The sequence below is a fragment of the Euprymna scolopes genome, chromosome 4 (assembly GCF_053919585.1).
Source record: "Euprymna scolopes isolate OS-2025 chromosome 4, ASM5391958v1, whole genome shotgun sequence".
In the NCBI taxonomy this organism is placed as follows: Eukaryota; Metazoa; Mollusca; class Cephalopoda; order Sepiida; family Sepiolidae; genus Euprymna; species Euprymna scolopes.
The window spans coordinates 176,448,607-176,461,861 of record NC_136485.1 but is presented as its reverse complement, the minus strand read 5'-3'; the positions used below and the strand labels follow the sequence as shown (position 1 = coordinate 176,461,861).

Below are 13,255 nucleotides of genomic sequence, written 5' to 3'. Positions count from 1 at the left end.
CTTTCAACCGACTACGTGAAAGAGCATGGTTCAATAAATACCTTACTTCTCGCACAAAATGCCGCATCTACGAATGCTGTGTTCTGAGTACCCTACTGTATGGAGCAGAGACTTGGACCATGTATGCTCGTCACGAGAAAAGACTGAACGTCTACAATCTCCGATGCTTGCCACATATCATGGGCATCAATTGGTAGGATAGAATCATCAACGAAGAGGTGCTAAGACGTGCCGGCAGCCGCTCCTTGTTCCAGACACTCAAGATACGATGATCGCACTGGCTTGGACACCTGCGCAGAATGCCTGATGGCCGTCTCCCTAAGGATATCCTCTACAGCGAACTGGCAAATGGATCAAGAAGCCACACTCGCCCGGTGCTGCGCTTTAAAGACGTGGCCAAACAGGATCTGATTGCTCTTGGCATCAATGTGAATGTGTGGGAGGAGCTAGCCGAAGATAGACCAGCATGGAAGCGTGCCTTGAGTAAGGGTGGCGAAGGACTTGAAAACCTTTGGTTTGAGAGGCTGGCGCAGAGAAGACAGAACTAGTGACTACGTTTACTGTTGCTTGCGCTAATCTATATATAGCTTAATGCATAAGAGGAAGAGAGAGAGTTCAATTCCACAAGAGGAGACTTATCTGGATAATGCCAAGCTCAAGAATTATTATATTACCTAGCACCTTCTCTACTCTTCTGATGAGAAGTATTAGGCTTCGAAATGCCCTGGCATAAAGAGTCCCTTCTATCCCCCAAATTTTGCTTGTATTCCATTATTCAATAAATGATCCATTCTATATCTACCAATATATAGTTTTGTGACTTCATTTCATAATCTTGTCGTCTTATTATATATATATATATATATATATATATATATATATATATATATATATTAATAATCATTTCCATATTATGTTAAATTCCCAAGTTCGACAAGATATGCCTGAAGAAGGTTGGAGGTTACATCGAAAAAAAAAACAAAAAAAAACGTGCAAATAACACTCTAGATGAGAAAAGTTGTCCAAAGAAGCCAAATAAGAAGAAAATCACTAAGGATAAATTGAATTAATGAGAAAAAAACAATAACAAATTAAGAGATCAGAAAAGAAAAGAAATTTTCATGTCACACGTAAATTGTATCAGCCGAGCATAATCACATGCACGTAAAAGAATGATGCCGCGAGACGCAGCTGCAACAGAATCTAAAAAAAGTAACAATTTACACAAAAACAAAAGAAAACATTCCAACTAATTTTTTTCAATTCACACAAATGAAGAATTACAAAAGTTGAAACAAAAAGAAATCAAAATTTTCATACAGAAAAATTTGTGGAGAAAAAAAGAAAAAAGGTTACAATTATTGCCAACATTTTCTCATATCTGTTCTTGTGCATCTGTTCTTTTATAAAAATACTAGTTGACCTATGATCCGTAGTGTCAACGTTGGTACATGTTACATTATTGTATACATTTTGTGCAATAACATACTGTCATTTACTTATGTAACGTGAATAGCGGTACACTTTACTTTTGTAATTCATAAAAATAAAACTGGAAAAAAAAATAAAAATAAAAATCCAGGTCGGCATTTTTTTCTTTTTTACCAAAAGTTTTTATTACACTTTACTCCCTTGTCTCGACACAACTTAAAAGGTCTCTTGCTGCCACATGTCCCTCCCACCGGGCAGCGTTTCTCCTTCCTCCAACCGCATGCCAGCCACAGTCGAACCATTCTCGTCCTCAACTTTACATATCCATTTTCTTTGAGGCGCACTTTTCTTCTCTCAACCATATTTTTTTTCTATTTCCTCACATGCACAATTCCTAATTTGCATATGCGTGTTCTTCGGCTTCTGCTGCTGCTAATCTCTTCGCAAGCCATCCTTTGCTGCTGCTATTTTTCCACGCACTCATATGTACTAGTATTACACTTAATTTAAAAAGTTTTACTGCAAAAGTGAAAAAATAAAAAACAAGAAATGATATATATATATATATATATATATATATATATATATATATATATATATATATATATAAATATAGCTTATAATTTATTGCCTTTTTTTGTAAACATGTGATGGAGATTTTGTGAATGGCAGGACAGTGCAGTTGTTAGATGCTTGGCTAGAAGAAGAGGTGGGGGGAGTACAGAGAAATGAAAATATCCCTGTCTAGAATCAGATCACCCAAGAGGTATTCTCTTTATTCAGAAAATAAGTACCTCACTGAATAGGAAAAGCCACACTGAGCTCTGCTTTGTGAGAAAAACAATAACCAGATATGATGTTATCTTTAGTTGATATCTTAAGTGTCCAACGAATAATGACGACTAACAAACAAAATTATCAAAGTTTGGTCTTACATAGATTTTTTTTTTTTTTTTTTTTACACAATGATCACCACTTATCAAGGCCCGGAAGCCACTCAGGGATAAGGGTTATTGCAAGTACATTACGTTAGTGTGGAGATTTGCTGAAATGTTTACTTAAGGGGGCGGTTCATTAGGAATTTGTTAACATTGGACTTGAAGACATCCAAGTTGTAGTCCGGAGGGAAGCAGGCAGACGGAACAGAGTTCCACAGGCGTGCAGTTCTAAGAAAGAAGTTTTGTTCATGGAATCTGCGTTTTGATTTAGGCACAGATATAGAGTGGGGGAAATTTTTCACAGTGGATTCAGCTAGACGGGTGTTTTTCGTGAAAGATTGGCGAGGGGGGACCAGAGATTGGAGTTCAGACGAGCATCTGCCATGGAAATAACGATAAAACAAGGACAGGCTCGCAACGTCTCTTCTGTGGGAGAGAGGTTGCAGGGTAGAGAAAAGGGCATCCCCCACTAAGCCACGAAGTCTATTTTGTACTCTGTCAAGGCAGGATAGGCTGTTTTTAGCAGCTCCTGCCCAGATATGGCAACAGTATTCCATCCTTGGACGTACTTGGCTTTTATATAGATAGAGAATTGCATCCGTAGTGAGATATCTTCTGGAGCGGTAGAAGGATCCCACCATCTTTCCAGCGACCTTGGCAACAGACTTGATGTACGTGTTCCATTTCAGATCAGGAGTAAAGGTCAAACCCAGAAGCTTGTCAAAACACGGGGCCTCACCCAGACGAGAGCCATCCATCACAATTGATGCCAGATGGGGATCAGAGCGTTGATGATGTAAGGATAGCAGTTTGGTTTTGGATGCATTAAAGGTAACCAGCCACATCTTCCCCCACTGAACCACGCGCTCGAGATCAGAGGAGAGAGAATCAGAGAGAACTTTGTCATTTACAGCCTTTGATGTGTTGCCGTAGATGGTCGTGTCATCAGCATAGATGTCAACGAATGATTTAAGTATGTGTTTAGGGAGGTCATTGATGTAGATCAGGAAGAGAGTTGGGCCCAGGATTGACCCCTGAGGGACTCCAGCATTTATATTGCAGGCCTCTTATTTTTGTCCATCTACCACTACTCTTATGAGCCTATCGGAGAGAAATGATTTAATGATTGAGAAAACATTTCCAGTTATACCGTAGCTGGAAATCTTGTGAAGTAGACCCTTATGCCATACCTTGTCGAAGGCCTTTGATATGTCAAGAGCAATTGCCCTAGAAAGGAAGCCTTTGTCAAGCGATTCACTAATCCTGTGGGATATAACCGTCAGCACATCTGCGGTAGATCTTGCAGAGCGGAAACCATATTGTGTGTCACTAAGAAGGTTATTCCTGCTGAGGTGGTTGACTATTTCTCTATTTAATATGGATTCCAGCAACTTACTCATAACACACAGGAGACTTATTGGTCTGTATTGAGAGGGAGATGACTTATCACCTGAATTCTTAAATACAGGGCAAACTGATGAGGTTTTCCAGGGAGTCGGAAAGCACTTCTCCTTAAGGCAGCGCTTAAATAGTTTCGTAAGTATGGGAGCAAGTTCTGGTTGAAGCTTTTTTAACACTATAATTGGGATGCCATCAGGGCCAGTTGCTTTATTGGAATCTAGGTTCTTTATTAGCTTGGCGACCTCATGCGCGGATATTTGTATGTTACCTAGCTTGTTCTGTGTTATAGGAGGAAATATGGGGAGTTGATGGCCTTCGTCGCATAGGGTAGAATTAGCTGCAAAGTTCTTTGCAAATAGTTTGGCCTTGTCTGACGCTGACGAGATGACCTCTGGTCCATTGATAATGGTTGGGATAGAACGCACACTTCTGTTCAGGATCCTATTTGTTATTTGCCAAAACTGGTGGGATCCAAGCCGCTGATCAGCTACCTTGGATTTAACAGACTGGGCATATAGCTCTCTTGCATTTTTTATTAGTCTTTTACAGTGGTTGCTGGCAGACCTAAAAGCAGCTTTAGTCTCAGTGCATCTATTACGTTGGTAGCTATGGAAAAAGTGATTTCTGTGCGCGATAGCAGCAGCACATTCTGGGGAGAACCATGGCTGGCTGTTAGGTTTTTGTTGGAATTTTTTAGATGGTATGAATTGGTCTATGCCTGCAATTAACCATTCGGTCAGATCTGATACTATAGAGGACACATCCTTTTTAAACATGGAGTGCAGAGGTAAATCAGATATGAATGTACGGAAGCTATCCCAGTCGGCCATAGAGTATCGGTATACAGTACGGTGGAGGGGTACGTCTGGGGGCTTCTTACATTTCGTTTTTATCTTAACTGATACGACGGAGTGGTCGGAGGATCCTAGAGGAGAATGAACGGAATATGAACATAGCTCAGGGGAAGTTGAGAGAAAAAGGTCTAAGAGGCTTGCACATTGACCGGGTGTATCGGGCACACGGGTGGGTTCGCGAACAATCTGAGTGAGATCATAAGCAATGGCAAAATCATGACAAAACCTCCCCTCATCGTCTGTCTTATTTAAATGGGTCAGCCATTCCACGTTATGGACGTTGAAGTCACCACATATGTGGATGTTAGCCGAGGGATGTGAAGACAGTATGTGGTCTATTTTCTCAGATATGCTCTTAAAGATAGTAACTCCGCTGTTGTGGGGCCTATAGAGGACAAATATAAATGCAGTGGTGTTAGCAAGTGCAACCCTGAAGCACATATAGGGTAAATTAGGATCTTCTCTAGAGATATCCCTGCCACACGGGAAGCCATCCTTAATGTAGGCACATATTCCATGCCCATGGCGATCTTGGGGGTCAGATTTAGCTGTTAAATTTGAGTATCCGTTAATTATGAACTCATCTAGGGAAGTGGTCGGCCCAATTCCAGTTTCACTTAGAAAGAATATGTCCGGTTTCGTCTCCTGTAATTGGGTTTCAACCTCTGGAAGGTTGGAACGTAGACCCCTGATGTTGGAGAAGGAGACCTGGTAGTAGGGGTCTACGTTGGAAGATGGGGTTCTAGGTTTAATCGAGTTTTTATTTATTTTTATTTCAAATGATTTATTCCACAGACAGAATTTTTATCGAGTTTTTATTTATTTTTATTTCAAATGATTTATTCCACCGACAGAATTTTAGCTTTCATGATTGCAATCAAATTTGTCTGAGCAAATTTCAAGTTGTATTTAGCTATTTTTGAGATGAAGATTTTTAATTCATATTATTAAAATTATTCGGACTACTGTTCTCCTCTTGAATGTGATTTGCACAAAGTTTCTGTCAAACTTGGGAATCTACACAAAATTAGAACAGAGCCTTTTATTTAATCCCCAGGGGTAACATGCTCTCATTCTGTCAGTTATACTGTCAAACCTATTATTTTATAAGCACAATCTTACTGCTTATTACGATTTATTAATATAGATTACTATGTATATGGGAGAAGCGAAAATGAATTGGAAAAATTCTTTAAAAGGAAACTTATCAGGATAATGCAAAGCTCAAGAATTAAGGTAGAGCTTATATAGAAGATAAAGAATAAAAGAACAATATAAAAATATATACTAATGCATATAAATTTAATTGTTTATTCAATTAGGGGTGTAGGATAAGTAAACTCTTTATACCTATGTATTTCGAAGTCTAGTGCTTCTCATCAGAAGAGGAGAGAAGGTACTAAATAACATATTAGAGATGTGACATTGAATGATAACTTCATTAGGAGCAAAATAATGTGGCGTGAGAGGAAAAGGGTAAAAGATAGTAAATATGGAAGGAGGAATATAATGGAGAACTACAGTAATTAATGCAATAAATATAATAGGATAAGAGTTTTGGATATCACATAATGGATATAAGTGGTATGCAATGTGGTTACAGGGTTTGCTATAGTAGGTTATAGGGTACGTGTTTAATACATGCATCCATATGCGGTGGTGTGCATTTGCTATCAAGAAACAGTAGGGGAAGGGAGTAAAGGTAAATGCTCTTAAAATCATATTGAATTGGGGGTATGAATAAAGAGGGGCTTTTCAGATAGAGGACAGACGTTGGGTCAGTACATATCAGAAATAGCAATAGAATTACAAAGTCGTATCAAACAAAGTATAAATTATAAAAAATAAAGAAATAAAAAATAATAAAAGTATAAAAAATAAATAAACAAATGAAAAAAATAAAAAATAAGGAATAAAAAATATAAAATTATTAAAAAATATTAAAAAAATAAATAAAATACAAAACAAGCCGAGTATATGGAGTTCCCCTCCATGAGTAAAAAAATTTACTTTCACCATGACTAATGTTTGTACAAAATTAAAAAAAAAAAAAAAAAAAAAAAAAAAAACAAGGGGTAGTTATTGAGAAACGTGCAAACAAACGAACGAGAGTGATTTTACTAGTCTAATACCTCCTCTGTTGGGGGACCAATGAAATAAAAAAGAAAAGAAAAAAAATTTTCTCAATAAAAAAAAAACGTAATCATGTAACATAGGAATAGAAATAAAATCAGGTAATGGAACATTCAATTCCATATATATATATATATATATATATATATATATATTGGACTTTGCCGAGTATTCCCTTTCATTTTATTTTAAAACATACTTTTCTTTCCAATTTTTTTTCTCGAATGGGTTTCAAAATTGAGCTCCCCAGCAAAAATAGATACTTATCTATACTTACCTTTTGTTAACTTTTTTTCTTCCGAGGAGAAGTGTCTTTCTTTGAAACTCCATGGAATAAGGAAAATTTTACCTTTATTTCGTACTCCTTGTTTTGAATAAAATATTGTAAATTTTAATTCTACAATATTTTGACTACTTATATATATTTATGTTAGATTCTACACTAAGTCTGCTTAACAGGAGATCGTCACCTCACAATTGTATTATGTTCACTTATTTCATAAATTTAGTCTGAAGGTTAACAGAGCTGAGAACAAAGAATGGAATCAAATTAAAGTGAATATAATTTTGTGCTGACTTTATCAAATAAATAAAGTAAAGTCAGTCTATGACAGTATATGATAATTCTAGCTTATTAATTATTAAAAACAGGTTACAAAATAAAATGGACAGACAAACAGACAGACAGACAGATGAATATAATATAGGACATTTTAACCCATTAAAAACGCGAAAAAGTTATAGCCTGTTGACTTGGAATGAGTCCTTTATGAAAATGGTTGAATATGGTTAAATTTGTACTCATTTTTGTATTTACTAATCCCTATTAATCACTGTGCATCAAACGGATACTAAAATCCTTGGTTTACTGCACCTAATCAAAACAAGGGTCCATACAAAATTTAAGCCAGATCGACCAGTAGTTTCCAAGAAAAATCTAGAGTAAATGTGGTATTGTGATAACACATTGCTACTTTGATGTAGGGGGCTACTATCAGGGACATAAGCTACAGGGGTACTATGTGGGGAGTTGAGTAGCAAGATGTTGGTTCATGTTACACTTGAATTTCTGCATATCAGTACAGTTGGGGAAGCAGGAATCTGGAAGGGAATTCCAAAGTCTAGCGGTTCTGGGGAAGAAACTACTGGTGTAGAAGGCTCTCTTACATCTAGGGATCTCAACTGTGAAGGGGTGGGATCTTGCTGCTTGTCGGGTTTGTCAGGTTTGTCGGGGGTATTTACGTCGAGGAGGTACAAGTGCTTGCAGTTCGTCGGAGCATTCACCGTTAAAGTACTTGTAGAACAAGCATTTTGTCGATGGGACAGAGGCTGAAGCTTAGATGACAGTTCAGTTCCCTATTAATTTCTAACTGTGCACCAAATGTATACCAAAATACATTTTGCTTCACCTTATAACAAAGGCCCAAAACAAAATTTTATCTAGATCAGCCCAGTAGCTTTCGAAAAACACAAACGACATAACTACCCGGCCTGTATTGCCAGCTAACTTAATCTACTTTGATTTAGCAATGATGAAACGAGAACAAAGAATACATTCAACCGATCAGTCCTTGTTTGTTTATTCTCGGGTTATTTCTGGCTGTGTTAATCCTCACATTGCAACAAAAATAAAAGACTCATAAGAAAGAAACTGAAATATGAAGAATAAAACAATCCACTTACTTGAGCATTTCTTCACTTTCGTCAAAGCAAGGATAATCCAAAATGGCTTCACAACTAACAGGTGAAAGTGGAGGCGTAGACAGAGAATTCAGGCATGATGATCGGTGAGAAGCTGAAAAGATTAAGCGAAAACACTTAAGTAATTTAAAAGAACAAGTTCATATATTTTTGCATATTTTGGCAGCAAGTCATTATTCAAGCATGTCTGATTGAACACGACAGAGCTCTTCTTTTTTCCAATTTTGTTGGATAATTTTTCAATTCGCCAAGCAGTCTTTTTTATTTTAGCTGGCATGTTGTAGATTATGGTGACTGTTTTACAATGTGCTCTGATGAACTCGTTGCACTTGTGCCCCTCGATGTACATATCCCCAACAAACCCGCAAGCAACAAAATCTTCCCCCTTCACCCTTAAGGTCCCTAAATGCCAGAAAAGGTTTTATTCTAACAGTTTCTTCGCTCAAACAACTAGACGTTTTTTTTTTTACATGGAAGTCACCACTTATCAAGGCCCGGAAGCCACTCGGGGATAAGGGTTATTGCGTGTACAGTGATCAATGGGATAGTATCATAGTAATCGTTAGTATTAGAGATTTGATAAAGTGTCTTACTTAAGGGGCGGTTCATCAGGAATTTGTTTATGTTGGACTTGAAGACATGCAAGTTGTAGTCAGGTGGGAAACAGGCAGACAGAAGCTTCCTGATCTACATCAATGATCTCCCAAAACATATACTAAAATCTTTCGCTGACATCTACGCTGATGATACGACCATCTATGGCAACACATCAAAGGCTGTAAATGATGATGTTCTCTCCGATTCACTCTCCTCTGATCTTGAGCGCGTGGTACAGTGGGGAAAGAAGTGGCTGGTTACCTTTAATGCATCTAAGACCAAGCGCCTATCTCTACATCATAAACGCTCTGATCCCCATCTGGCATCAATTGAAATGGATGGCTCTCGTCTAAGGGAGGCCCCAGGCTTTGAGAAGCTCCTGGGTTTGACCTTTACACCTGATCTTAAATGGAACACGTACATCAAGTCTGTGGCCAAGGTCACTGGGAAAATGGTGGGATCCTTCTACCGCTCCAGAAGATATCTCACTAATGATGCAATTCTCTATCTATATAAGAGCCAAGTACGTCCGAAGACGGAGTACTGCTGCCACATCTGGGCAGGGGCTGCTAAAAACAGCCTATCTTGCCTTGACAGAGTACAAAATAGACTCCGTGGCTTGGTGGGGGATGCCCTTTTCTCTACCCTGCAACCTCTTTCCCACAGAAGAGACGCAGCAAACCTGTCATTGTTCTATCGTTATTTCCATGGCAGGTGCTCGTCTGAGCTCCATTCTCTGGTCCCCCCTCGCCAATCTTTTTCAAAAAACACCCGACTAGCTGAAACCACCGTCAATAATTTTCCCCACTCCCTATCTGTGCCTAAATCAAAACGTAGATACCATGAACAAAGCTTCTTTCTTAGAACTGCACGCCTGTGGAACTCTCTGCCGCTTGCCTGTTTCCCTCCTGACTTATCCCTGAGTGGCCATTGGGCCTTGATAAGTGGTGAACTCCATGTAAAAAAAAAAAAAAAAAGAGTTCCACTGGCATGCACTTCTAAGAAAGAAGCTTTGTTCATGGAATCTACGTTTTGGTTTTGGCATAGTTAAAGAGTGAGAAAAACTTTTGACAGTGGTTTCAGCTAGACAGGTGTTTATCATAAAAGATTGGCGAGGGGGCACCAAGGATTGGAGCTCAGACGAGCACTTGCCATGGAAGTAACGATAAAACAAAGACAGCCTCGCAATGTCTCTTCTGTGGGAAAGAAGTTGCAGGGAAGAGAAAAGGGCATCCCCCATTAAGCCACAAAGTCTATTTTGTACTCTGTCAACGTAGGATAGGCTGTTTTTAGCAGCTCCTTCCCGGATGTGGCAGCAGAACTCCATCCTTGGACATACTTGGCTTTTATATAGATAGAGAATTGCATCATTAGTGAGATATCTTCTGGAGTGGTAGAAGGATCCCACCATTTTTCCAGCGATCTTGGCAACAGACTTCATGTACGTGTTCCATTTCAGATCAGGAGTAAAGGTCAATCCCAGAAGCTTGTTAAAACATGGAGCCTCCCCTAGACGAGAGTTATCCATTTCAATTGATGCCAGATGGGGATCAGAGCGTTGATGATGTAAAGATAGGAGCTTGGTTTTAGATGCATTAAAGGTAACCAGCCACCTCTTTCCCCCACTGTACTGTGCACTCAAGATCAGAGGAGAGAGAATCAGAGAGAACTTTGTCATTTACGGCCTTAGATGTGTTGCCATAGATGGTCGTGTCATCACCATAGATGTCAACGAATGATATAAGTATATGTTTTGGGAAATCATTGATGTAGATCAGGAAGAGAGTTGGGACTAGGATTGACCCCTGAGGGACTCCAGCATTAATACTGTGGGCCTCTGATTTCTGCCCATCAACCACTACTCTTATGAGCCTTTCAGAGAGAAATGATTTAATGATTGAGAAAACATTTCTAGTTATACCGTAGCTGGAAATCTTGTGAAGTAGGCCCTTATGCCATATCTTATTGAAGGCGTTTGATATGTCAAGAGTAATTGCCCTAGATAGAAAGCCTTTGTCGAGAGATTCACTAATCCTATAAGATATAACCGTTAGCACATCTGCTGTAGATCTGGCAGAACGGAAACGATATTGCATGTCACTAAGAAGATTATTTCTGCTGAGGTGGTTGACTATTTCTCTATTTAATATGGATTCTAGCAACTTCCTCATGACACACAAGAGACTTATTGGTCTGTACTGAGAGGGAGATGACTTATCATCTTAATTCTTAAATACAGGGCATACTAATGAGGTTTTCCAGGGTGTTGGGAAGCACTTCTCCTTAAGGCAACGCTTAAACAGTTTGGTAAGTATGGGTGCAAGTTCAGTTTGGAGCTTTTTCAACACTATAATTGGAATACCGTCACGGCCAGTTGCTTTACTGGAATCAAGGTTCTTGATTAGCTTGACGACCTCACACACAGATATTTGTATGTTGCATAGCATGTTGTCTGTTATAGGAGGAAATACAGGGAGTTGATGACCTTCATCGCATAGGGTAGAATTAGCTGCAAAGCTCTTGGCAAATAGTTTGGCCTTGTCTGATGCTGACGAGATGACGTCAGGTCCATTGATGATGGTTGGGATAGAACGCACGCTTTTGTTTAGACTTTGGAATTCCCTTCCTGCTACCTGCTTCCCTGACTGTACTGATATGCTAAAGTTTAAATTTAACATAGAGCAACATCTTGTTAATCTTTTCTAGGCATAGTCTCAAATAGCAGTCCATTATATCCAAGTGGCGATATGCTTTGTTAGAGGAGAAGTAAAAAAAAAAATTTTTTTTAAAGAAATTTTTTTTTTTTAAATTAAAAAAAAGAAATTTTAAAAAAAGAATAAAAAAAAAAAGAAAATAGTCTGAAAATCATAAATCGTACAAATTATCAATCATCAGCGAAAAAACAAATTCCGAAACAGGAGTAAATATATTTCAAATGAGTGAAAACAGGAGTAAATATATTTCAAATGAATGAAAACAGGAGTAAATATATTTCAAATGAGTGAAAACAGGAGTAAATATATTTCAAATGAGTGAAAACAGGAGTAAATATATTTCAAATGAGTGAAAACAGGAGTAAATATATTTAAAATGAGTGAAAACAGGAGTAAATATATTTCAAATGAGTGAAAAGTTGCTCATTGTTTTTGTGCTGCACTGTGTGGGATCAACTTAAATGCATCTACAAGGTCAGAACCCCTAATACCAGTGATCCCTACGAAATATGCTTGACTTCCCCATTTTAATGATAAAAACACAAAAACAATGAAAATGATAATTTTGTTGAGGAGGGGAGAATATCTGAAACTTAAGTCTTTATCGGATCAGGATTAAAGCCTTTTAAATCCAAGATTTTCTTTTGCTTCGCTTCAGATCCAAGCACGCTTCAAAAGAGCTAGTAATATCTTTAAAAAAAAACATATTAAAGAAAATAAACCTCAGCAGTTTTCATACTCTAGAAAAAAAATATAATTTTAATAACAAAAAACTTTTTTATTTATTTTATCTTTGTGAAACTAACTTTTTGTGCACGCATGAATATATGACGATAATTGCAGGAGAAGGTGATGTTCATGACATAGTTTTATAAAATCTTATGGTAAATGCAAGAAATTCTGATTCTATTCAAACTGACATTTATATTTTTGGGGAGCCGGATTTCACTGCATTAAAACTTAACCTTGTATCTATGCCTGCTCTCTTGGGAAGGCAAATAAATAGGAAGATTTTAAATAGGGGAGCTCAATCATGGCAGCATTTTACTTTGGAGTTTGGAGGTCATACACTCAGTTGTGGTATGTGTGAGACGGTCTTTCTGTATCGTCATGATTCACACTAAAAAAATAAAAAAGTATAAATAAAAATGTATAAATAAAAAAGTATAAATAATAAAGTATAAATAATGAAGTATAAATAAAAAAGTATAAATAAAAAAGTATAAATAAAAAAGTATAAATGAAAAAGTATAAATGAAAAAGTATAAATGAAAAAGTATAAATAAAAAAGTATAAATAAAAAAGTATAAATGAAAAAGTATAAATGAAAAAGTATAAATAAAAAACCATAAATAAAAAACTATAAATAAAAACTATGAATAAAAACTATAAATAAAAACTATTAATAAAAACCTATAAATAAACAACTATAAATAAAAAACTAAATAAGAAACTATGAATAAAAAGTATTAATAAAAAACTATAA

General features: G+C 37.2%; 1 protein-coding gene across 1 annotated transcript in view; it reads right to left on the bottom strand.

Moving 5' to 3' along the window:
• The window catches only part of LOC145272754 (uncharacterized), a 205,116-nt gene that overhangs the window by 113,233 nt on the left and 78,628 nt on the right, over positions 1-13,255 (bottom strand). Inside the window, exon 3 of the mRNA XM_080127046.1 lies at positions 8,441-8,552. Coding sequence (XP_079983172.1) covers positions 8,441-8,552 — 112 coding nt within the window. The remainder of the gene's footprint in view (positions 1-8,440; positions 8,553-13,255) is intronic.